This window comes from Ailuropoda melanoleuca, chromosome 5 (genome assembly GCF_002007445.2).
Source record: "Ailuropoda melanoleuca isolate Jingjing chromosome 5, ASM200744v2, whole genome shotgun sequence".
NCBI lineage: Eukaryota > Metazoa > Chordata > Mammalia > Carnivora > Ursidae > Ailuropoda > Ailuropoda melanoleuca.
Window position 1 is genome coordinate 75326837 of NC_048222.1, and position 26819 is coordinate 75353655.

General features: G+C 47.3%; 1 protein-coding gene across 3 annotated transcripts in view; it reads left to right on the forward strand.

The window, feature by feature from the left end:
- Nucleotides 1–4962: 4962 nt before the first annotated feature.
- The window catches only part of BIN3 (bridging integrator 3), a 42314-nt gene continuing 20457 nt past the window's right edge, over nt 4963–26819 (forward strand). The window contains exons 1-2 of one of the 3 annotated variants that reach the window (XM_002914791.4): nt 4963–5076; nt 26691–26739. In XM_002914791.4, coding sequence (XP_002914837.2) covers nt 5069–5076; nt 26691–26739 — 57 coding nt within the window. In that variant the 5' untranslated portion in view covers nt 4963–5068. The remainder of the gene's footprint in view (nt 5077–26690; nt 26740–26819) is intronic. The other 2 variants (XM_034661274.1, XM_019794716.2) reach the window with 2 other exon arrangements.

Consider the following 26819-nt stretch of genomic DNA (forward strand, 5'->3'; position numbering starts at 1 on the left):
AACAAAGGCCACCCAGAGTACCAGATACTGCCCCCTTGAGGATGCAGAGGAGGGAGCATGCTAGCATGTAGGGCATGGGAAGTGGGCTCCATTCCCATCAGCAGGAGCTGCTCAAACCCAAGCAGAGCCCAAGGCAGCAATTCTTTAGCTCCTCCAGCGCCTGGGCACCAGCCCCATGCCACAGCCATAGTGGGCTCCATCATCCTCTTCAGCCACCAGTGCCCCACCTCAGGAGCTGTGTCTTCAGTGACTTCCCTCTGACTCCCCCTTTCCAGGTGTACCCTGGACCCACCTGGAGGAACAGGCCACCTGGAGCCAACTCAGACCCCAGGGAGCATGGGCTCGGTGTTCCTCCTGCCAGTTCTCTTTCCAGTGGCACCTCCTATTATGGGTTGAGCTGGTGGGGGGGGCTGCCCAGCCTGGAGGAGCAGCCCTTGGACCGATGCCCTGGACACATGTTGTCCAGGGGGATTGTTTTCCCTCCTGGGTGCGCTCTTTCTCACTCGCATCTCCTCCTTGGCTTCTGCGAGCTAATCAGGGAGAAGGAGGGGGAGGAGGGGGATGCTGCTTGCCTTCCCCGTTATCTGCAGCAATCCACGGTGACTAATGCTCCCAGTTGGTAAAAAGGCAGTGTAATCAAAACACTTTTTTTTTTAGTCCTTAAAGTTAGTCATTCTCCCAGAGTGGAGGAAAAAAAAGCCCACAGCAGGCACCATGAAATGCAAGCTGAGAGGCTCACGCTGCGGGTGGAACTAAAGCATTGGCCATGGGAGCTCCTGTGGGTCTGAGGCTCGGGCCTTCTTCCTCCCAGCCCTTGGCTAGCCTTCCTGCACGCCGTCCCTTGTTCTTGCTTTCCTCGACATCTGGGCTGTCTGATCCCTGAAGGACTTCCATGCCAAGTCCAGAATCTGCCCTTTACTCTCACCCTGCCAGGTGCTGCCACCTGCTGGTCCTGAGCTCACCAAATGGGAGGAAGCATATAAAAGCTCCCGGGATGAGGCTGAGTCCTGAATCCCTTTAGGTACCTGGTCTCATGCTGGCCCACCCTCCAGCCCCAACCCAGCCATTCAGTGTCTGTGCTCCTCCTATCGCCAGCTGTCTGCTTCTCCTTTCCACTTTGCCTTGACAGAACTATAGGTTGTCAGAAGTAGGAACTTCAGGAGTCAGCAGTAAGAGGTGGTGTACCACAGTGGCAAAAAGCATAAGGCTCAGGGCCAGGTGGCCAAGGTGGGATTCCATCTCCCTACTTACCATCTGTGCTTTGTCCTGATCACAATAATAGGACCAACTTCATAGTGTCATTGTAAACAACGAAAACGGAACCACTTAGAACAGTGCCTGGCATACTGTGAGTGCTCAGTTATTATCTCGTAATAAAAATAACAACGACTAAGTAATAAAGTAGAATGTACCTCCTTAGTCATCCAAGGCAGACATTGCTCATCAATCAGAGAACTTCCCCACCAATGGCAGATTCCCCAGAATCATCAATAGTACTCCAGGCAGCCAGGAACAGGAAAAGCAATTTGAGATGGCAAGTGGGATGGCACCCATTTGCCATCCCAGATCTAACCCAGACTCTTTATGTTACAGTCAAGAAAAATGAGATCCCAAGGATGGAAGAAACTCCCTCAAGCTACTTGAAGACAGAGCTAGGGTCCGGACAGCTATTCCTGGCCCTGACTGCTTAGCCAGCCCAGCCTCTGACTCGCCACTTTACCCTGACATTTGAGCCATTGAGGTGCGCTTCCCACTGCTGGAAACTTTTACCCACATATCCTCCATCTTCTCCCACCCTTGCTCCTCTCCCATGTCCTTGGCCCATGGTTGCTCAGGGAACTGTGTTGTTCTGAGGCATCTTGCTGAGCAAATGCAAAGCAGAGGGAAGTAGGCAGTGAAACGATATAGAAACCTGAGGGTCTTGGTCTGAATTTATGCTGCAGGAACCTTCCAGGGTACAAAGACCTGCAGGGCTGCAAGGGAGCTTGGCCCAGCAACTCAGGCCCCTGACAGTCAGTCCCTTCGGTCTCAGCCCTTATGTTGTAATGAAGTCCCTAATGACCCAGCTCCAGTTCTGGAATCCCTGCTCTTAGCTGATTAGAGGCTAGCATGGTGAAAGAATCAGAGGACCAGCTCTAGACCTCTGTGTGGGGAGGGCATATAGGACAAGCCCAGAGAGGAGGGTCAGTGGGGAGCGCCTGCTTACCAATTTCTGAGTGGAAAGCTCCAAGGAGAGGTGAGTGGTATGGTGGCAGAACTGGTTCTCTGGCAGCTTTCCCTCTGGTACAGAACATTGTCTGCCCAAGCAGATCTCTGCCACCTGAACACTCTTTGAACTTAGGGCTCAGACTCTGGGGGAAGAAGCAGTATTCACCTCTGTCTGAAGCTCCTCTACTTTCAGCCTCCACGTCGAAGCTGAATTTGTTCCTTTTCCATCTCTCCCCTGAAGAGGCAGGATCAACCTGACCTGCATGGCACTGTCCTTTGGTTCCCAGAAGAAAGACATAGCTCCCAACCCTGGGTCTGCAGACCCTGCAGCTGAGTTTTCTAAGACAGTGAGAGGTGTTTATGCTGCCTTGTGTTCAGTTCCCTAGGGATCGAAGGGACATGGCATGTCATGATCATGGAGGAAAGCTTGGGAGCCCAAAGGACAGTGGGGTGCCTGGCTGTCCATCCTCAGCCTGGCATACCTCAGGCTGAAGAAATGAGCCACAGAGAAGAAGTCAGAGCAGGCATTTTCCAGACAGACTCTTAGAAGACCAGCATTCTCTCCAGGACCCTCAGAGGCCCTGCTGGCCACATTGAAGAGCCAGGGTTGGAGGTAAGCAGCACAAGCCCTACTTGACCTCATGCTGAATCCTCCCCCCTCCCCCCCACCCCCACTCCCCTGCCCTGAGATGTCACTAATTCCTCAGAGCTGCTCATTTCTCTCAGCTTGCCTTCTGTTCAGGTCCCACCCCACAGACCTCCCCTATTTTCCTATATCCTGAGGACCTCTTCAGTCAATAAGACAGTCAACTTAAAACCTCAAAATGTTGGCAACTTTGGTAATATTATCCATCCACTCATCTTCTGGACAAGGGGACCAAGGCTCAGAGAGGGGATGTGACTTCCTGAGGTCAGTCCTAGTGTCAAAAATGGAACCAGAACCCAGGACTCCTCCAGACTCTTAATCCAGAACTCATCATTCTTGTCCTATGGGGTATGTCTGCTGCCCCCAGCCCTGAAACAGACCTCACCTGGGATATGGTGGTTGCCTAGGCTGATACTTTCGGAAATTCTTTAGCACTTTGGGGCAATAACTAAGGGACACAGAGCATAGGGAAAGGAAGAAGCAGGTGGGAGAGCCATCCAGAGGTGTTAAAATGCCAGAATGTTCATCACCCACAGCACCCTTCATCCAGCCACCACACCTTGTACAAAGCAGCAAGGACTGTCCCTCCCTTTGCCTACTCCCTGTCCAGGCTGCCTTTTGGTGACTCCTCCTCCTCTTTATTCTTCAGGCTGCTCTAGTGCTCACTCCGGCCTGTTTCCTGAGGAATAGCATGGTGATGAAGCCGATCTGTGGAATACACTCGGGGGCCCGCCCTCTATTGGAAAACCTCTGTTGAGTCAAACCTTAGACTCTAAACGATAGAAACGGAAAACACAAATGAGAGACCGTCTCCTGTGGACGATCCTCTGAGTGCCTCTGCTCCTCCTGACCAAGCTGTCAACTCTCTCCTGGGAACTCAGAACAAGTAATGCACATCTTCTGTTCAGTGGCTTAGCTGCTCTCCAAATGACCCGAAAATATTTGAGATCCATTTGAAGGAGGGAAATTCCCAGAGAGAGGGCCCTTGTGAGCCCAGTAGTTACTTGCACAGGCCTTGCTGCCTGCTTTTCTCTTCTAAGGTAGGGAGGTTCTTGGGGGTGAGGAGACCAACACGGACCAAGACCCCAGGCAGGACTAAGGTCCCAAATTCTGACTTTGGGAGACCCAGAATGAGCTGCTTGCCTGAAACTCAATCCCTTTCTCAGCTAAGACAGGTTTCCTCGGCCTGGGCTCTCTTCAGCCCCTATCGTGGATTCACCTGGCTAGCCTGACTTGCCTTCAGGACTTGGCTTACACATTGGCTTCTAGAAGCCATCACTAAAACGCATGTGCAGCTTGCAGGAGCCCTTTATAGGCAGCCACAGCACCCTGTCCTTCCCCATCATATGTGATTACTTTGTTGCGGGTTACCTCTCCCTCTAGGTAACTAGCTCTGGGAGGGAATTAGGGCAGGACCCATACTTCTTTTTCAGGGTTGCAGCCTTGAGCTTAGCACAGTGCCTGGCACATTGCAGGAACTCAATGAATATTTGTTAAGTGACTGAATAAAAAGAATGGGGCCATTCACATCATTTGGGTTCTGAGAAGGGGAGCAGAGGGAAGGACTGGAAGACATGGAGCAACGCTTACTCTTTGTTCTCTTTCGTTGGGTAAATCTACAGAACATTGCCAACCCTAAAAGCACCTCTTTTGTATTCAGAGCCTTATGCCATCTTGAAGAAGAGAACAGATCCATTTGTGTCTTTGTTTGTAACAGGTAAGGCATGTACAGGGTACACAATTTAAAAGATACAAAAGACCATACGGTGAACGTAAATCCACCCCCCACCCCAACTTCCCAGCTCCCCAAGTGACCCCTTCCCCCATCGACAAGGACTGCTACTGTCTCTGGATTAGAAATTTCTTTACAGACAGAAAAACTAAGGCAATAACAAGGTTAAGAGGCACGTGTAGTAAGCTAATGAGAATTTTACAAGTCAGTATCTCAGGCGGGAAACGCACCCGGGAGTCCCCACGCCGCCGCCACAGGCTGAGCCCGTCCTAAGGCAAAGCATGAGGTCGAGGACCCGGGCCACTGCGCGGGACGCGCACCGCCGCGGAAGGGTTAACGCCCCGGGCCCCGCCCACCCCCGCCTCTTCCGGGCACAGGGGGCGGGGTGTACGTCACTTCCTGGAGACTGGCTGAATCCGGAAGTGATCCCTGAGGACCTAGTTTCGGCGGAGGACCCCGGTGGCAGGGCCAGGTTCGGGACCATGAGCTGGTGAGTGAGGCCCGGGCGGCAGAGCAGCTGGAGCCCTGGGCCCGCCATGCGCCTTGCCCGCGCCCGCCTGAGTCCCCTCGCCCGCGCTGCCCGCCCTGCCCGCACGGACCCTCCGCCCTTGGTCGTTCGAGGGCCCTTGCTCCGGTGCTTTCCCGGAGGCTTCGTCTTTCTGCAGGACTCACCGGGAGATGGGGCGGGGGATTCCGTTGGCTTGGGATCCCGCGTCTGTTTCCTGACTCTTTCTGTTACATGGAACCGGGGCCCGTCTTCTCCCAGCTGCTTGGAGCGAGGAAGTTTCCTGTTTCCTCCTCTTGTAAATTCGTTGAGGTGGAGTAAAATGCCTTCTTTCTCCCGTAGCCGCAGAGCCGTGGCCCTCACTCTGGCAGCCTGGACCCAGTTCACTGATCAAAAACCCACTCGCTTTCAGATGACTAGTCTTTGCACCACTTAACAGTCTTCAAAAGACAGAACTTGCTTCTCTTTTGAAAGGGTCCAGAATTGAAAACCCACACCCACACTCCCAGTATGGGATTGAACTAGTTTTTAATCATTTACAGGGCCATTCCCCACTCACTGCTTTCTCTTGAACATCGACGTAGGTAAGCGTAAACATGGGAACTAGCAGGCCGTGAGAAAAGACGCTAAGGAGTCTCGGAGTAGAGTCACAGCTCCAGGGTTAAAGGTGTGTTGCTGTATGATGCCCATAGTAGATGAAGGCTCTCAGTAGAGACTTCATAATATTTAATGGTTAATTTGTTTTGTAAGACTCGGTTTGCCCAAAGGGCCTTACCTTCAGACCCAAAGGACCTGCATATCCACAACCCCAAACCTCAGGGGGACCGGCTATAGTTTGCTTCTATGGGTACACTGACCCCCAGAGATGCAGTAGGTCAATCAAACTTCCTGGAATCCAAGGTCCATTAGCATAGGGAATGTGTTTGCCACTCTGTCCTCATAGTCCACCTTGTTTCTTTACACAAAGTCAAAGTATGATAACTAGTCATGAGTGAATGAAGATAGTAGAATAGCCTTCAGGAAGGCTCTCGCAGGCTCACATTTGACCATTAGTGGGAACTACACTCTGGCCACAAGCAGCTAATGTCCGTCAGTGCTATGGACAATTCCCTCATGTAAAATTTAGACCATCTCTGTCCCCTCTTCCCTTCTGCTTCTTAGACAAAGATTGATGGGCAAATGTCAGACAGTTGGTGCCAGCATGTGAGGAAGCCCAGAGCAATGCCCTAATAAGCCCAGGCAGGAGCTGCTCCTTTTCCCTCCACCTTGGCTCCAGGAGGCCTATAGGGGGCTAGAGCCTCACAGAGTTGACTTTCCCATCTTGTTAGAACCTAGTTAGTGATGAGCAAAGTGACAATCCTTCATTTCCCTTTCCTAGAGGAATTACTTCCTTAAAGTGTAAGCCTGGATCCCCCGACCTTATGATATAGATGTCCTCTTGCCAGGCACATCTGGAATCTTTGGAATTATCTTGCTTAATTTTTCAAGGTAAAAACCAGGAAGTACAAATGCTTTGTATTGCTTAGATTGGCATTTACAATTTTAAAAATCAATCTTTTCTTCACAAATCAGAAGAAGAACAGAGCAGACACCAGGGTAAAAGATTTTCTTGGTGATCTGAAACATGCTGTTTCCACCTGTCTTGAAGAAGGCTTTTTTTCTGAAAAATTAATAGCCTGTTTCCTAAGGCCTGTCAGGTTGCAGCAAATTGAAATTGACAGCAAAAGCTGAGATTTTTATCCTGCAGAATTAATTTACTAGTACACGTGCAGCTTGGCATCTCCTTGGACTGAGGGTCAGAACCAAAAGGGTGGCTTTGTCCTTCAAAGCTGACATTCCTTTTTCTTCCTCTGTAGAGGGCCTCTACGTCATCTCTGACGTGGACCCTGACCCTGTCTCCTTGAGGGGAGAGCAGCACCGGCGCCTGGGCGCACAATCACACTCAGTTCCTGGCTCAATGGCTGGCAAAGGGAGCGGGGCTGGGTCCTTCTGATTTGCTCCTGGAGTGGTTTTCCTGCTCCCGGAATGAATCCATCCATTCATCCGAGACTGGAATTCTCAGTGGGGGAAGAGACCAGAGTGACGTAGGGCCATCATAGGAGGCCGATGCCCAAGGTCAAGTTCACCAAGCACACGGGGTATGCCAGCCATCATTGAATAAAGCCTAGGGGCATGTAGCCCATGGTCCCCAGAGGGTAACCATTGTTCTGGGCTAGGCTGGGCTTTCAAAATGTCACAGTGAGAAATGTCCAATATTGATGCCCTTTGCACACTGTGGACTTTGCATGGAGAGTGAGAGGTCTTTGTTCCCTGCTTCCTCTGTGCATGCAGCCCGCCCACCCCCTGTTTGTTTAGTGGTACCTGCTGCCTTCCTGTACCATCTGCCCATCCATTCATCCACCAGTCACCCACGTGTCTTCTTAGCTGGTGGTCCAGTGGTGTGCACTGCTAGCAAGAAGGCGTTTGATGTTCACATTTCAGGTCACTGATCCACCGTTTGGGCCTAAGTCGAGCGCTTCCCTCTCCTCTCCTGCTTGTCTCCTCTCTCTTCTTTTGTTGTGTCTTTATTATTGTATGGAGGGAGAATTCAGTAGAATTAAGAATATAATCTGCCTTATCAATCTGGTTTATCTGTCTCCAGGGATGGTAGCCTTCTCTGGAACCACACACCTTGATGCTCTTAGGCTTAAGTGACCAGGAAAAAGAAGGCCTGCAGGAAATCTTCCTCTATTAGGGGTCTGGAAGTTTGACTCAGAACAAAGGAAATTAGGGTCCATGCAGAGAAATGTGGCTGGGAGTTAGAGGAGTGAGTTCGGGTTCTGGTTCCCTCCTTCACAGCATGGCCTAGGCAGGCATTCAGCCTTCCTCTGTCTTCTTTTCCCCACCTGTGACATGCAGTGGATAATCCCCGCTGACGCTGTGCCACCCAAGCCTGTTGTGAAACCCATGGAGACCGTGATTGTTTTCAGACTCTTCTGGGCCTTTCTACCTCTCTCTGCCCCTTAAATATTGGAATCCATCCTCTGCCCCCATGTTCTCACCCTGTATGCGCTCCCAGTCATCTTCAGTATAAAGGCCTGACTCTGGGCCATGGCTTATAAGGTCTTCCTGGACCTGGCTGTCCATCTTTACTCCTGTGTCTAAGCTTTCCCTGGCCTCTGGTGCCTCTGCCTCTCTGTATGCACTGTTCCTCTCCCTGAAATGCCCTTCCCTCCCGACTCATCCGCCAGGCCGACATACCCAGAGTCAGGGTAGACTTCACCTCTTCTGAGGGTCTTGACTCAACAGCCCCCCACACCCTGCCAAGCTGAGTCGGGTGCCCCTCCTTTGACCCTCATTAGCATGTGTACTTGAACTGTTGGTTTACTTGTCAGTACCCCCACTAGTCTGTTCATGATCGAGAAAGGGACTGTGTCTTGGTCATCACTGTATCCCTATTAGTGTCCCCAGCAATCGGTACATGTTTATTGGATGTATGAATGAGCACTAAGTTTTTCCATTTCCTGACTTGCCTTAGCTGAGGAAAAATTTTCAGATAAAAACCGTGTGGAACCTATAACCCACTTCCTGAAACAAAGAGCGTCCGAGAGTGCTGTCGTTAAATCGATGATGGAAGAAGTGGCTTCAGAGCCTCTCAGAGACTGACTGTTCTCCCCTCCCCTCTTGCCCCACCCCAAACTGTCCTCTCCCGTGCTTGCATAGAACACCTGTAGTACTTCACGTCCTTCCAAGGAGCACAAATGTGTTCCTCTCCCGCACAGACTGCGTGGGGGCAGGACCTACACCTTCTTTACCTTTGTGTGTGTCCACTGTTTGCACACAGTAGGTACCTCATCGGTAAATGTCAAATGAAGTGAGTGAAATATAAAAAAAGGAAGGTAAACTGCTGGGTGAGACCCAACCACGCATTCTGTTTCACACATGTTCTCAGTGGAGTCTCTTTTCTGTTTAGTGTGACCCTTGCCATCGTACATTTGTATAGTGCTCTTAACTTTTCAAGTTACTTTCCCCTCCATTATCTGATTTCATCCTCAAATGTACCCTCGAAGTACGCAGCGCAGGCCTTCTTACCTGCCTGTGACAACTTCTCAGAACTCACTCACGGAGTACGCGGCCGAGTTAGAGCTAAGATCTGCAGCTCCTGACTGTTCTCTGTGCTTGAACAGAGACATTCAAGAAATGGAAGACCAGGGGCGCCTGGCTAGCTCAGTGGGAAGAGCACGTTACTCTTGATGTGGGGGTCCTGAGTTCAAGCCCCCTGAGTTGGGTGTAGAGATTACTAAAAAAAAATAATAATAATTAAAAAGAAAAGAAAAAAAAGGAAGACCATTCTGATTGGGCCCCAAAGGAAGGTATTTGACTTTGCTGGCACGTGTGACCACTACCAGGGTGGTAGTGAATTTCAAGGAGTTGCCAGTTTTCACACTTAACGCAATGGAGGAAGTCCCGTGTCAGCACACATCCAGGTGTTCTGGACCCTCTCAGCTTCTTACTCTGAGGCCTCTCTGCGTCGGGCAACCTTCCCACTCATTTCTTTGGACAGGCCGGCCTCTCCCCAAGCTTTTTCCTCTTCTGTGGAGAGCATGGTCGTGCCCAGAAGCCGGACCCTTTGAGGAGCCTGTGTGATTCTGTAGTTGACGTGGCTTTGGGCACCGTCTTGCTTCAACTGTTTGTAACGGGAGGGGAGGGGACTTTTCCACATTTGAAAAGCGCCAAGTGTGGTGAATCCCACAGCTGCTTCGTCAAAGATGTCTTCTGTGTTTTACTCTTTATATACATGTGTTGGGGCAACTTCAGAGTTGGCAGCCAAGCTATTAGAGTTCCTTCCCCCGAGCCCATTATTTCGGTGTCTAATCCATTAAGTAGGGCCCCTTTTGGCATGTCGCACCCAGATTGTGCTCCGTAACTGTGTGTTGATTTAATGCTCACTGACCGTCTCTACTGTACAAGGGCCTGTGCTCCATGTTGGGGGACATTGAAAAGGCTGTAAGAACCGATGCCTGTCTCCGCCAGTGTATGGAAAGCGCCAGAAATTCACAGGCATGGCAGCTGATCACTAAATGTTGGTGTGGCATCGTCGGGAAAAATTTCCCCCGGAGGATGGGGTGTTATCTGAACCCTGACTAGCAAGCATGCAGTGTTTCAGTGAGCAGTGGAGGGAGGGGTCCAGGGTGGAGAGTGGTGTGGAAAAGGTGTGTGCTGACGGAATGCCTCAAGAGTATTCGGCGTGGGTGGTCAGGAGACCGGCTTGGCTTTAACGACTAGGGCTTTGGGGAGAGGCTTGGTTGATGACGGCGGCACTGTAGTCAGGGCCACGTTGCTAGTGCTCGCAGTGCCTCACCAAAGAGCTGAAACCGAGCTTAGGCTTTTCCAAGTGGAAGGGTTTTGAGCATGGAAGTGGCATGGGGAAATCAGTGATTTCATCGGATTAGTTTGGCGGTGGTGGTCTGTACGAGAGCTCAGAGAAGAGGAAGAATGGAGCCGGGGGGCTAACTTGGACAGTGGCTTCCAAACTTTTTTGACCACAACTTGCAGTCAGAAATACCTTTGATATCGCAGCACACCTACAGTTATACCTCAGATAAAAGCTTCACCTGGTATATGTGTGATGCACTTGGTATTTTCTGTTATGTTCTATTTCATGTTGAAAAGAATGGTGCACTTCCGTTGATCTCATGACTAATTTTGATAGGTTTACAGTGGGATGATGTGTGGCAGCTCACATGACTGATGCGGGACCCCAGTTAGAAAAACACTGATCTAGGAGTTAATCGCAGAATTCCGGCTATGAGCCAACACCTGTGACTCCAGCCAGCTCAAGATAGTGTTGTTGGTTTATTTGGTTTGCATGGTTTCCGGCCATGTGCTTTATAAGAACTTAATCCATAGATGGGAAAACGGTCATCACTTTATAGGAAGGAAAGCCCCAGCGGACAAAAGCCTATACGGAGATGATGGTTTATTAGTAATCAGGGACAAGCAGATGAAACCAACAAGATGCCATCGCACAGCCATCGTCTGGCAACAGTTGTAAAGTTTGGCCACGCCAAGTATCTAAGGATGAGGAACAGAGGGAACTCGCACCCACTGGCATCCGAGGTGCAGGGTGGCATGGAGAGTGGTGATGTAAGTTGATACAGGCACTTCGGAGATTTGAACAGTACCTGTGGCAGTTGGAAAGGTTCGCACGGGCTCACGCAGAGAATCTCCTGCACTGGTGCCGAGGGAGGCCGCGGGGGAGAGGAGTCGCTTCCTTGTCTGTAGACGTCCGGCCTCTACAATGTGGTATCCTTATATGAGGAAACATGGAGTCACTAAAATGAACGAAGTAGAGCTGTGTGTATCAACATGGACCAATCTCAGAAGCAAAATGCTGGACATAAAAAGTTAGTTTCAAAGTGATACATTCAATATTGTACAATTCACATACAGTTCAGGCCTATAAAACAATACTGTGTTGTGCTTCCGGATTTAAACGTACGTAGTGAAAGTCTGGTAATAATACCTACTAAATGCAGGGCAGTGGTTCCCTGCCAGGGTGAGGAGGAAAGAGAGAAAGAGATGGAACCGGGCTGTAGCCCTCGGGGGGCTTCGGCAGTGTCCCGGGGCTGCATCGCTTAAAGAGTAAGGGCTGAGGCAAGTGTGGCTTTGTGTTAGAACCTGATAATGCTAGGTGAACACATGAGTATTTTTTTTTAAAGATTTTATTTATTTATTTGACAGAGATAGAGACAGCCAGCGAGAGAGGGAACACAAGCAGGGGGAGTGGGAGAGGAAGAAGCAGGCTCCTAGTGGAGGAGCCTGATGTGGGGCTCGATCCCGTAACGCCGGGATCACGCCCTGAGCCGAAGGCAGATGCTTAACCGCTGTGCCACCCAGGCGCCCCATGAGTATTTATTCTCTATAATTTTCTGAATGTTTCCAATAATTGATCATAGTTTCTCTTAACTCTTGTCATGCCTGGCCTGACTGGCATCGCGGCTAGGGCTGACCTCACTGTTCATAGCAAGAGAATTACTGCCTCCCACGGCCAGTAGGTGAGGATGGCCTAGGTAGGTAGGCCTGGAAGTGAGTTTCCATCTCAGCCCTCCTCCTCCTCTGTCCTGCTTTCAGACCTTCAGCAGAGGAGGGAAAAGGTCGAGTGAGAGCTCTTTGTAGGATTCCTGGTTAGTTAGAGACAAAAGTGAAAATGAGATTAGAGATAGTGCCTCAGAAGCTAAACAGCTGGTCTGGTGCTTCTCAGAGTCTGTCGGCGTCTGAGCCACGGTTCACCCATCAGAATGGAAAGCAGGCACTGGAGGCTTCTCTCTGGCTTGTTGAATAAGCAGGGTAAGCCTTTCACCTCAGAATGCCTTCTGTTTTCCTTTTATAAAATGGGGAAACCCATTTTCTAAGGAGCTACAGAACAAACAAACAGACTACCTCCCTGAATTGCCTGCCTTTCCCTCGTTTCTTGACTTTAGATGCTCCCTCAGCCTCCAGACTTCTGTCACAAATCCTCTTGCTACTCGGGAGGAAGTCCCCATTCATCGTAGGCAAATGGGTTACCTTGGGCCCGGCAGTGACGTGCTATCCTGCAGGACTGCTGCTTGCCCCCAAAGTAGCAAAAATCACATCAGGCTTCCTAACCATACTTACCTCTGTGTAACCGTGTGCGAGCCACCCCCTCGGACCTCACTTTGTTCATCGTCATCAAAATAGCACCATCGCTATCTTTACAGCAAATACTTAGAGGCTGCTGACTGTATGTCAGGAACTATTTTAGGAACGAAACTCATTTGGCTCTCCCAGCGACCCTACATGGTACGTATATTATTGCCTGATTCTGTAGAAAAGGAAACTGAGAGACAGGAGGTTAGGTAACTTGTCCAAAGCCTCCCAGCCGGCAGTTGGCAGAGGGAGGAATTTGGCTCCAGAGTCTGCCCCCCGGCTCTGCGCACTGTGTCCAGCGAGGACTACAGGAGCGGACCGCTTTCAATGCACTGGTGTGTCCCAAGCGCCCAGCACCAACCAGTGATAGGAGATGCTCAATAAATGGTCCCTCGAATTGGAGGATTTCTAAGATCTCACGTTCTGTGAGAGCGCCCTGAACATTCTGTGATTCATTCTGTCTCAACTTCTCAGAGGTCAGCCTGGGGAGCAGTGGGGAAGGGAGGGATCACAGCTGAGCTGGGGGATTGTTCTAGTCCAAGTGACAAATCAGCCAAGTCACAGAGTCATGCCTTTTATTTTTAAACACACACATACCTCCTCGGACCGATGGCAAGTCAGGGTAGTATTGTGTGAGCTCTGGTTTTAGATCTGGCTAATTTAGGGGAAGGACTGACGGGGGCAGGGGAGGGTGGAGAGGCTGTGGTCAGAGGTGCTGGCAATGGCCGTTTTACAGCTTGGTCCATTTCCCCTTCTGATGGGGTCTGTCCTGTCCTGCCCTTGCTCGGCTGAACTCTCCGTGGCCGGGTGGCCGTGTGGCCGTGTGGCCAGCTGGCCCTGCAGAGAGGATGACCTCCAGCGAGCAGCTGCTCTGCCGGAGCCAGCTGCCTCTCTGTAAGCCCTGCTCTGGCCCCAGCCCTCGGTTTCCCCTCCGAGCATCAAGGTGGTGGTAGCCTTGGTGGGGCCGCAGACCAGAGGAGGCAGCGACCCAAGGATAGGGTGACAGAAGGATGGGGGGAGGAGGGGCTTGTCCTTCCAGTCTGCAGAAGCTGCTGCCTTTCGCCCACCTTCCTGCTCTTGCCGAGACAGTGACTCAGGCCCAGACCACTCCCAGGGGAGCCAGGATTTCAGCCACTATCAACTGCCGCCTACTCTTTGCTCAGCCCTCCCTTCGTTCTCACCTCCCTCACCTCCTCCCTCCCCCCAAAACTGTGATCCATCAGAAAGATGTGGGGTGGGGTAGACTGAATCATTTCAGGGCTCTTTCCACCCCCAAGCCAGGCCTAGGCTCATTCAGATTCAGTAGAAGTGATTTCCAGAGGCCAAGGTGAAGACCAGGGAGGAATGTGTAGGTTTCAGCGTCTTTCTACTCTTCTTTGTAATGGAAGCAGAGGACTTTCCAAAGAAGGCGGGGCTCGAGGGATCTGCTGGGGTGACCAGGGGATCCCCACCCAACTGCCATCTGGGCCTGCCTCTTGTGCCTCTGCAGTAGAGGGGGTGGGGAAACAAAAGATTGAGAAACCTAGCAAATTGAAAATGCAAAAGAGCTGTTTTTGTAAATAGACATTACCCAAGAGCAGGAGTTTTTTTGGAAAGGTTTTACTGAGACAGACAGAATTAGCCAACTGGCATCGTGCTGCTGATAGAGATATTTACTGTTTGAAAAAGTATATTTGTAGCTTTGGAGAACATCCTGTTGACTTTATTGTGAAAGTGAATTTTCCCCCCTTTCCCTCTGTACACATAGAACTTTTTTTCTTTTTTGAGGTGGGGCACGTTGGGGGTTGCAGAAGAGTAGGCTTGAGAGAATTGTTTTCTCCGTTTTGTTGCTGAGACCAAAATACCCCTTCTCCTGCCCTCTGGTGCTCATATTTACAGACTGGCAAGCAGAACCAACTAAGGAATCCTAGTCCGGAGGCCGGGAGCTCCGAGCCCTCTCGATTTCTTCCAGAGCAGAGAGATTCTGTGGGGAGCAAGCCCTGTCTTCTGTCTGGACCTCTGCGTACCCATCCGACACCAAGGGAAGAACCCCGGGGAGAGCGTGAGGAGGAGGGGGACCAAGGTCCTGAGGCCCAGTGAGCCTCTCCTGGTCCCGGAGCCTGCCCCCCCCAGCACCACCAGCCCGGCTGGGCCAGGGCGCCGCTGCCCTCAGAGATGCTGCCCCGCTGTTGCTCTTGCCGCGCGTTCCTGAGCAGCTCTTTCTCCCCAGGAAGTCTCCGCGTCCCAGCAGGGTTCTAGAACCACAGGGAGGAGATCAGGGAGGCCGTGAGAAGAGGCAGAAGAGCAGCTTGAAGTGTCGTCCTTCTGCTCTGTCTTCTCGCTGTCCCCTGGCCACCTTTCAGCGCTTCGGTGGCAGAGAATCCGTTCTTCCCTCAGGGTACCTGCCCCAGTTTTCAGGCTATTTCTCCGGCAGAAGGGAGCATATCTGCCATTTGGCAGCCTTGGAATAAACCCAGGAGACTCTTCTCCCATCATATTTCCTCCTAAGCTCTTCAAATTATTAGTTTTGGGGGGTGCCTGCGTGGCTCAGTCAGTTAAGGGACTGACTCTTGGTTTGGGCTCAGGTCATGATCTCAGGGTCATGAGATTGAGCCCCGAGTTGGGCTCTGTGCTCAGCGGGAAGTCTGCTAGAGACTCACCCTTTCCCTTTGCCCCTCTGCCTCTGCTTATGGGCGCTCTGTCTCTCAAATAAATAAAATAAATCTTTAAAAGGAAATAAAATAGTTTCCCCACAACCCGTATTGGGATACCATGTCCAGACAGGCTTTATTGCCAGTGCCAAAGGGCAGCTCCATTTTCACTGTCTGCCCCAAGTGGACTTTCCCCTGACCCCAGCTGCTGCTTGTGGCTGGGGAGACCCTTTTTAGCTTTGATTTAGTCAGATAAGGATTGGGAGGCCGAAGACAATGATCTTACCTTTCTTTGTTTATAAAGCCTTATCTGAGAGTAACTTTTTTCAAGAACCTTAAGTGAGAGTCTGGTGTTACATAAGGCCCTTGGGGCAACATACTGGTTTACTCCTTTATTTAGCCACTTACCCAGTGCTTACTGTGTGCATCAGACTGGACTGTAAGCTCCCTGAGGTCACAGAATGAGTCAGTCTCGTTCATCCTGATAGCCCGAGAACCTAGATTAGTTCTGGGTATCAAGGAGGCCCTCAGTAAATATTTACTGAATATTCATTCAGTGAAAGGTTGCAAGTAGCAGTGTACCTAGTACAGTACTTACAGGCATTGCAAAGAAGCCTAACACTCAGTCCCTGCACTGGGGGGCTTACGTGTCATAGTCAAAAAGCGACATGTATACGTAGCGAAGTTGGTTAGCCTGAGCCTTGACCGAGCGGAATGTACGGTGGATCGCAGCGCTGGGGCTGAGGGAGCAAACCGGTCATCTGAATGCGTGCTGAGATGACTCTGTGCTAGAACTCAGAGATCCAGTCTTTGGATCTTTTAGGAAACTAGGAACAAAAAGATATTTCCTTACTAATTGGAGGTTTTCTGGCAGAAACCAGTAGCCTTTTTCATATTTAATGGTGAAAGATCAGCCTCGAAGCATTCTTAGTAAATTCAGAAACGTTTTTCTACAATTTCTGGCCAACGCTATGCACAAGACAAGAAGTGGATACAAAATATTGGGAAAGAAAAGAAGTTTTGTCATTATTTTCAAGTCTATTTTCACTGTCTATTTGGAAAACCTAGTTCTTTTTTTTTTCCCCTAGCTGAATTTCTCAGGCTATATAGGTTAAGTATGTAGGTGTGATGACTGGTTTCAGGGTAAATATTTAATATTCAGTAGCTTTCCTGTGTACCAGGACAATTAGGTGAAAAAGAGAATTCCATTTGCAGTATAACCAAGTGGAATTGATTCCAGTGTAGGGCATGTGTACGGCTAAAAATGTCACATGTAAGTGTTCCTTTGAGATCTTGATATACAGCAAAATAAAAGTAGAGGACCTATATGAAAAAACTCATAAGACTAAAGCACATAATAAAAAGACTTGAGTGAATGGTAAGACACATTATGGTGCCGAATGAGCAAATCCAATATTTGTAAAAATGTAGGATCTTCAAAAGTTAATCTATAAATGTAATGCATTTTCAGTAATAAGTATCCTGATTTTGTCGGGGGGGAGGGGTATATAGCATATGACTTTGAAGTTTATCTTAAATATTAAGACAAATTAAAATAGCCAGTTACCTGAAGTGAAATGTAATGAGAAGGGTTCTGTTTGGATAGATATTGAGAACTGTTATAAATGTAAATAATTAAATCTGTGTTATTGGCAAAAGAGTAGACAGGTCTGTGGTATGGAATGGAAGTATTTCACACTAATGAAATGATTTCTCAAAGATGATTTGTTTTTTAAATTACGTTAAAACACCTGGCTAACCACACACTCAAACTCTAAATGGACTAATGATTTAAATATCCTATGGAAATGCAAGGGACACAGATAGCCAAAACAATCTTGGCAAAGTTGGAGGGCTCAGCACTTCTCAGTCTCAAAACTTACAACGAAGGTTCCAGTAATTAGGACATTGCAGTACTAGCATAAAGCTAGACATGTAGATCAATGGAATCAAATCAAGAGTCCTGAAATAAGGCGTTACATTTATGGTCAGTTGATTTTTTTTTTTTTTTAAGAAGAATGCCAAGACAGTTCAACAAGGAAGGAATAATCTTTTCGGCAGCGCCAGAATAACTGGATATCCACATGCGAAAGAATGAAGTAGGACCCTTACCTCACGCTATACACAAAAATTAACTCAAAATGGATCAAAGTCCTAAATGTAAAAGCTAAAACTATAAAATCCTAAGAAGAAAACATAGGGGTGAGTCTTCATGATCTTGAATTTGGCAAAGAATTCTTAGACGTGATACCAAAAAACACAAACAACAAAGAAAAAGTAGATTAGACTTCTTCAAAACCTAAAAGTTTTGTGCTTCAAAGGACACCATTAAAAGTGAAAAAAAGAATTCACAAATGAGAGAAAGTATTTGCAAATCATATATCTGACTGGGAATTTGTACCCTGAATAGATCAAGAACTCTTACAACTCAACAACAAAAAAAGACAACCCATTTTTAAAACAGACAAAGTATTTGAATAGATATTTTTCCAAAGAAGACATACAAATGACTGATAAGCACATGAAAAGATGTTCAACATCATTACTCATTAGAGACATGTCAATCAAACCATGATGAAATAACTCTCATACCCACTGGAATAGCTAAAATAAAAAAGACAAGGACAAATGTTGGTGAGGATGTGGAGAAATTGGAACCCTCATGCACTGCTGGTGATTGTAAAATGGCACGGGCACTTTGGAAAAGTCTGGCAGCTCCTCAGGAGTGTAAGCATAGACTTAACCATATGGCCTTGCAGTTTCACTCCTAGGTGTATACCCAAGAGAAATGAAAACGTATGTCCATACAAAAACATGTGCCTGAGTGTTCATAGCGGCAGCATTCCTAATGGCCAAAAAGTAGAAACAACCCAAGTGTCCATCACCCAGTGAGTGAATTAAGTGGAAAGTGGGTGTGTGGGTAAAGATGGTATATCCCTGCAATCGAATATTATTCAGTGATAAAAGAGGAATGATGTCCTGATATGTGCCACAACATGGATGATCCTTGAAAACATTTTGCTCAGTGAAAGAAGCCAACACAAAAGGCTACTTATTACATAATTCCTTTTATATGAAATGTCCATACTAGGCAAATCCATAAACACAGTAGATAAATGGTTTGCCAGGGGGCTGGAGGGAGGGGAGAAATGGGGGGTGATACGGGGTTTCTTTTGGGGTGGTGAAAATGCTCTGAGCTTAGATTGTGGTGATGGTTACACAACTCTCTGAATGTACTAAAAACACCCAAATTGTACACTGGATGAATGTTATGGTATGTGAATTATATCTCAATAAAGCTGTTATTTAAAACTTAATAAATCAGCTTCCAAGTAAAGGTGACAGGTTGAATACATACATCTAATTTATCTCCCTCACAGATCCCACAAAAAGCACAGTAAAGTGATTCTGTTTTTAAGGCACAGATCTACAAATTCAGGGAGAATAGAGATATCGACCACATTTGGGAACTGGAATGCAGTTACATGCGGTAACTGTCTAAGTTCCAAGAAAGCCAAATCCTAAACTGGCATTTAGGAAAACCAAGAGCCATCGCACCTTACATTATGGAATCCTCAAAAGTTCAGGAATTGGTGGCAGTAGGTACTTCTAGAAGTGGGGTGAAGCCAGGCGCTCCCATCAGAAGGACTGGTTGAAAGCTGTTTCTGAGTAAGTTTAGAACCCTGCCATCTCCTCCCCAACTCCAGTGTCCCCGGGAGACTGTCCCTGCCTCACCCTAGCAAAAGAATGAAGGGGCCCCACCCCTCGGAGAGAATGAAACAGGAAGTTCCTATACTAGGCACACAAAGGTAGGTTTACTGTGTGAAAACTATGTAATAAAGTTTAAGCCTCAGGGCCCCTGGCTTGCATGGACCTCGTCCAAGGCCCCCAGAAGGAACCTTAGCTGTGTGTTCGTATGATCCTGTGTTTTTGTAAACATCAAAAATGTATTTATACTGCGCTCAGTTAAGAAAACCTCTGCCTTCATGTCCTCCTTTTTCTGCTTTATATTACCCCTCACGTCAGGCGGCTTTGGAGTAGCAAAGACCTTTTTTGGGATTCTACTGGAGGATTGAATTGGGAATATGCTGTTTTAGCTGTAATTTGTAGACATTTTTTGAAAACTTTGATAAAACCACAAGAAATTGCAGATTCCTGAGTTGCAGATACACAAAGGGTACCTTTTTTGGTCCTCTTTAAATGCACTTAAAAACTAAGGGAAAGGGGCGCCTGGCTGGCTCAGTCAGTAGAACATGCAACTTGATCTTGGGGTTGTGAGTTCAAGCCCCACGTTGGGCATAGAGCCTACTTAAAAAAAAAGTTGTACGCCTTGAACTTTCGCAATGTTATGTATATCTATTGTATCTCAGTAGAGCTGGAAAACATTTTTAAAAGGAAGAAAAAAGCTAAGGGAAAAATTGGGTCAAAAATCACGGAACACAAAACAAAAGTGACAAAGGTGAGCAATTAAATCAATAGGTATTCTGAAATCAAAGTACAACAAAACATTTTCAAATTGTACTAAAAGCTAGTAATTCATGACGAGAACGAGATCAGTCTTAAATAGGAGCGATGATTGTTTGATAATCTAGTTAATAAAGAGGAGGAGCAAATCATATGAACACATTGATAAAACATTTAAATTTCTTAACGCGAAAGATAACAAAGATGACAAAACTCATGATGTGCCCTCCTCCAGGGACATCAGTGAGAAGCCGGTTACCTGCATTAATTCAGAGGGTGGTTAAGATTAGTCATCAAACAAGAAAACCTGAAATGTGTCCTGAAATCTTACAGTTTATTTATGAAAGAAACATGAGATCTTCCTAAATTTTACAACAGTCCTAAATTTGTATTATATTTATATATTGCTGGTAAGCTGAAAAAAAGCTTTTCTAAACTGTCAGTAATAGGAAACAAATTTCAGTCAACCATACTAGAGGAAAGGCTGAATTACCTTTCTTTTCTCTCTAAGAAAATGCTGTTACCCACTCTGTGTCACATGAAGAAGCAATCATAGACTACGCAGCCAAAAACTGTAGGGAAATGAATACAGAGGTGTGTCAGGCGGATGATTAATAAAAATATTAGGTTATTCTTGATCTTCTGATGTTCGTGTTGTCATCTTTTATAACTTGTAATTTGTTATGTTCTTTTCTCTGTCTAAATAAACACTTTCATGCCTATTTTTATTTTGGGGTTTTTAAAAAAAATTTTTTTAAGATTTTATTTTTAAGTAATCTCTACACCCAACATGGGGCTCGAACTCACAACCCTGAGATCAAGAGTTGCATGTTCCACCAGCTGAGCCAGCCAGGCACCCTATCCTGTTCTTATATTTGTAAATTTGCGTTCTTTTTCTTTATAAGGGCAAAATCAAATAAGCTTAAGGCCCACAAAACTCAGATCCACTGTAAGCCCAGTTGAGGGCAGGACTGCCATCTTGAAGGCAGGAGGATGAAATGAAGGAATACGCGGGGAGTGCTGAGACAACCCTTCCACTCCCCCATGTCACCTGCAGGACACACACACGTACACGTACATGTGCGCATGTGACTACTTCTACTCACTGAGCCCGCAGACCACTCCTGTGACAAGACAGCAGAGGAATCTTCTCTGCCCAGAGAAGTAAAGAATAATAGATACTGACGTCAGGGGCTCCCCACGAAACTGCTCAGCCAGGCCACTCTACACTGTAGACAGACATCATCAGAGCACTCACGGCTTCTAATCGACTCTTTTTTCTCCTGTCACACATGTGAGCGGACACCCAAGAATTAACCACGCCTCGAGGGGAGTGTTGAGTATTTTTGAAAAATGGAGACAAAAGCAGAAGACACCTTGAGGGGAAACTGAGATTCCAGGAAGAAGAAACATTTTCCTAAGCTATTATTAAGGTCTTCAGAGAGAGAAGGCATCTGTGAAATAAAAAACAGGATACCATAAAAAATAAAAATAAATTTGAAAAACAAAACAGGACATCCTGAAAATTAAAAAGAGCTCTCGGGAATTAAAAATAGGTAGCAAAAATGGAGGCGCCTGGCTGCTTTGGTCCAGAGAGTGTGCGACTCTTGATCTCGGGGTCATGATTTCAAGCCCCACATTGGGTGTAGAGATTACTTACATAAATGAAAAAATAAAAACTTTAAAAAATATGCAATAGCAGAAATGGAAAACTTGACAAGATAAGGAAATGTTGAAAAATAGAAATTGGAGAAGCAACCAAGGAGAGTCAGCATTGGAATTACAAGAATTTCAGAAATACGAGGCAGAGAAAATGGGGGGAAGAAACCAACCACAACCACATTTTTTTAAATCCCAGAACAAAAGATTATAAATTGCCAAACTGAAAGAGTTTGGCGCATACCCCAGCATAATGAGTGAAGTTGGACCCACAAGGTACATCATTGTGACATTTTACACCACCAGGGACAAACGTGATCCAATAAGCTTGCATGAAGATGTAGGTCACCTACAAAGGATAGAAATCAGCGTGCTTTCGACTTCACCACCACAGTAGTACTGGGAAAGGAGAAGCTGGCCAAGCAATGCCTTTGAGATTCTGAAAGAAATTCAGTCCAGCCCACATTCTATACCCAGTCAAACTGACTGGTGTGAGGCAGAGTAAAAAAGGTTTTGGTTATGCGAAGTCTCAAAAAAGTATCTCACACACACTTTTACTCCTCCCAAATGTGGAGTAAACCAACAAAGAGGAAGACACGGATTCCAGGTGTCAGAATTCCTGGGAGAGACAAAAGGAATCCGAGTAAGGAGAGAGAAGGGGAGAGTCTGGGCCGCCAGCTGTGCCCCAGGGGCCGAGCTGCTCAGAGGCTGCCGCGCTCACTGCTTCCAGAAGTGAACCCCGATACAAATAAATGTATTGACAGTGGATTCTGACAACGGAGATATAGTGAAGGATAAATGCTTGGAAAATTCAGCACATGAAAGAAAAAGGACAATCTCAGGGAAAGCAGAAACGTGCAGTGTTACTAGTTCTGTATTGCTGTGTAACAAATTACCCCACAGCCCGAGTGTCTCAAAACAACAGTACCAGTTTCTGCAGGTCAGGAATTTGGGAGTGGCTTAGCTGGGGGGCCTGGCTCAGAACACTGACTGCAGTCTTCTGAAGGTTTGGCTGAGGTGGAAAAATCTGTTGGCCACTGCCACATGTAGGAAGGAAGAGAAATCACATTATTCTCCTAATAGTTGACTTAGTATTGATCTAACGAAATCACATAACCATATCCAGAAGAGATGCAAATGTGCCTTTGTGTCATGGGGTGGAGGCCTGGAAAAGGTTGGTTGGTTTCTTAAATCTTCCCCCTCCAAAACAAAAAGGAGCTAGTGCCTAAAACCTAACAAGAGATAGCAACAGAAGCATTTTTATTTAGAGATGCAAAGGTAGATGCCAATAAAACCATGGGAGTCAAAAGCGCTTGTCTTGGGCAAGTGAGACGAGGGCGGGGGAGGGAGGGCAGAACCTAATGTCTCACTTAACAAACCTTGTTGTCTCATTAAACTATGCCCACGTAGAACTCTGATGAAAGCACACTCAGATTAATAAAAGGAAACCAATAAAATAAATTTAGGTGAATTTTTATATGTCGGGGTGGAGAGGGCAGTTCTTTCTCAGTGAGACACCAAAAGAAGACATCGTAAAGGAAGAAGATTTGGTAGACTTGACTTCATACTGATCAGAAGCTTCTGTACATTAAACACACATGTACAGAAGGGAAAGGCAAACACTAAGCCAGAAAAAAGTCCTGATAAACAGGCCAAAGGGCTAGTGGTAAAATGTAAAAAAAAAAAAAAAAGAAAAAAAAGAAAAAGTGAACTGTCTCAATCTACCTGTAGGGCAATTTGGCATATGTATCAAAGTCTTGGACATGTGTATATCCTTTGACCCAGCAATTCCAGCTCTTAAGAATTTATCCTATATGACTAATCCTTGATGTACACAAAGATTTCGCTCTTAAGAGTTTTTTGTAATAGAAGAAAAATCTGAAACAGTTGAAATGACCACCAGTAAGTGATGTGGGGCACAAAAATAAAATGGTGAATGAAATGCTAGGTAGCTCTTACAAGTCAGTCTGATGACAGCCACATACTGGCATAGAAAAGCCCTCATGATATGTTTCCTTTGTTCTTTAAAAGTTAGGTAACTATGCATATGTACCCATGTCCATGTGCGTACACACGGATTCAGGGTGTTACTGTTTATTTTTCTGTGTCTGTGTGTCCTTTGTGTTTTCCGTGATTCTGAAGTGTTTGACACTGATCAGGTGTTGTTTTTGTAGCCAAGGAAAAAACAAGGGATTTTTTTTTTTTTAGTTTATTTGAAAAATATGGAAAGTGCGAAGAAGAAAACAGTAATCACACTCACACCACCCCAGATTAACCACTACTAACATTTGGCATATTTGCTTCAGGTTTTTTTCTTTCTGCAAAACTTTAAAATATAATTAACACCAAAACATTAGCCTTGGTTATCTTTAGATATGAGACTGTGAGCTGCGTTTCGGGTTTTTTTCCTTCTTTTCCTTCCCTTTCTCTCTCTCTCTCTCTCTCTCTCTCTGTCTGTCTCATGCTCTCCCCCTCTCCCCTTCTCTCCCTCTTTTCCTCCCTCTCATACTTTTCTATATTTCCCACGTTTTCTCTGATGATTATATTTTACTTTTTAAAGGAATAAACTTCTATTAACTATAAAAGGTAGACTATTTTTAAATGCCAAATAAAGTCTTAGACATTTAGAAGGAGGCAAGCAAGGTCTTGGACTTGAGAACAGCTTTGATGCAGCTGGGAGAAGGGAAGGCATCCCATATGGGTGAGGTGGCCATATGTCCCAGTTGCCCTGGACAGTCCGAGTCTTGTACCTGTTGTCCTGATGACATTATTGATGACATTTTGCACTCAGTGGTACACGTAACCTGTCATCTGTGCAGAAGGAGCCAGGTCAGACCAGCCTCTTTCCTCCCAATAACGCTACTCTCTTCATTTCTTGTGTTTCCGGTCTTTTAAAAAAATCAAGGAGCCCATTTGAAATTCCCTAGTATGTTAAGGTTAGGTATTTTGATCAGATGATTTTTCTTAGTTCCTTCAAATAAATATAACAGATTCATGTGAAAGAGCAGTAAATCGTGAGGAGCGAGAGACAAGGGGATTGTGTACTCCTGGTTCAGTTGTGAACCAGCAGCATGACCCTGGGCTAGTCACTGAACTCTGCAGATTGGCTCTCCCATCTACAAAATGAGAGGGTTGAACTGGAACAATTTCTATGGTAACTTGCAATTCTAAAAATACTGTGATTCCAAATTAAGATTTAGAGAGGCTGTGGCACCACAAGTAATAGCATCGAAGTTCCTGATTTCTTCGTAGCTTGCCTGTAGTACTAGTCTCCAAGTTAGCATCGTTTCAAAGACCACTCTGAGAATTCTGGAGAATTCTCATCCAGCTCCCATGTTCCTGCAACAAAGATTCAGTTTAGAATTCAAGTCTTAGACGGGCTGAAGGGACCCTCTAGTCCATCTTCTTTTTTTTCAAGTTTAAGAAACAGAGCTCCAGAGAGCTCGCGGTTTGTCCACATCACAAAACTAGTCCGAGGCGGAGAGCAAGCTTTCTGATTTCCGGCCTAGAGCTTGTTACACAGCAACATGCTTCGCGCAGAACAGAGTCAATCTTTTCTCGATGCCACCAGGACCTCATTTGCACCGTCACCAAAATGGTCCTTGAGGGCAGTTGTTCGCTGTCCAAAACCATCGTGTCAATCAACTCCGATCCCTAATTTTGGGAAGAGTAACTGGGGGCAAGAGGAGGGGACTCCAGAGCTTGGCCCCCCTAACCTCTGTTCTTTAGATCTGAAGAAGGGAAAGAGCAATTCTTTTCTCTCCTCCTCAGTTCCAGAGCTTACCTTTCCCTCCGCTAATTATATAGCCCCTGATTATTTGTTTACAGAAGCCACGTGAGTCAGCCAGCCCCCAAAGGGTTAACGCTCCCAAATTACCGGGCTGGGTTAACAATAAACAGGATGTCCTCCAGAAATTAAATTTAAACCACTGTGACTCAGGCTGGCCCATCCTCTCAACCGGATCGTTGTCTGGGGTTATTATCGGTGGTTAATTATACCATTGGGTTTAGCAACAGTGTTGGTCAGTTTGGGCCAAGAGAAAGCAGGCTTGGGCAGAAGGGGGTGCGGAGGGAAGGGGCCAGTGGATAGATGGGTGTGGCTGTGGAAGCGGGAGGTTTGAACTGGAGGGGCTCCACGCGTCCTGAGCACTGAAAGGAGTGGGAGTAGGAGTGGCATTGTCCCCTCAACGCTCTCCTGCTGTTGCCCTGTACCCTGAGCTGATCCCAGGGGTGCTTAACTCACTGTTAGCTCAGGGGCTTTGGGGGGCCTCCGTTTCTCCAGCACTTGGCACTCGCTGTGTTTGCTTCTGGCCTGTCCGCGCTTCTCAGACTTGTAGAATCAGAATTCTCAGCGCCTCAAGGCAGCGCCTGATTATCCAGGTTAACCCTGTCCTTTCACAGGGTAGGAAATGCATCCCAGGGTCATCTTTACCTGCGGGAGGGCGGCCCGCTCCTCAGAGGTGGAGGCGGCAGTGGTGCATTGGTTTACAGCCTAGACCCTGACCTTCCTTCTGTTATGCCAGACTGTCCTCTGCTTCCAAGTGGGGAACCTGAGGTGCAGAGCTTCCCAGCAGGTTCCAGCCAGACTTGAGCTAGACTCGGAGTCCTGTCCAAGTTAGCCGCAGTTCAGCTCCATCGGTTCTTCCCGGGAATAACCCGGCCTGGCTGGTGTTTTACGCCCCTCCAGTTTGTCATCCCTCTCCAGCCACAGACGCAGCTCTGCAGGGCTACCGTTTGTTCCTCTCCAGAGAAGTAGTGACGCACCTAATAGAGATGAAAAGTGGTTCTCAGGGTGTTTTGTGAATGCTTGAGTTCCGGGCTGATAGCTACCCCAGCGAGCCTGTAATTTCTGACTTTGCCGCTCCTCGCTCCTCGGGACACAGCTTGACAGTGACTGAGTCAAACGGTGGCTGCCCTTTCCCGCCCTCACCTCTGCAGTGCATCTGCACACCAGGCTCTTGGTAGGAGAGATGCTCTGGGGCAGGAGGTGGTGCCCAGGACCTCCCGTTGACACTCCGGAGCCCGGCCTGGCTGCCACTGGCCGTAGACCCACGGGGCATGCGGCACGGGGGCTGGGAGCTAGCCACCGCCGCTCTTTGTCCTCCTGGGGAACAACGGCCTAAACTTCATCAATGCTTTTCAGCCACATCCTTCCCCATTTCTCCTAAAAGCCCCCTTTGTCTCGTTCTCTCATAGGATTCCTTTCAAGATTGGGCAGCCCAAGAAACAGATTGTCCCCAAAACAGTGAGTAACACGATTCTTTCATTCTGAGGCTCAGTCTGTTTCATGTGGTCTTTGCAGAGAAGCAGAACTTTGACTCAGCA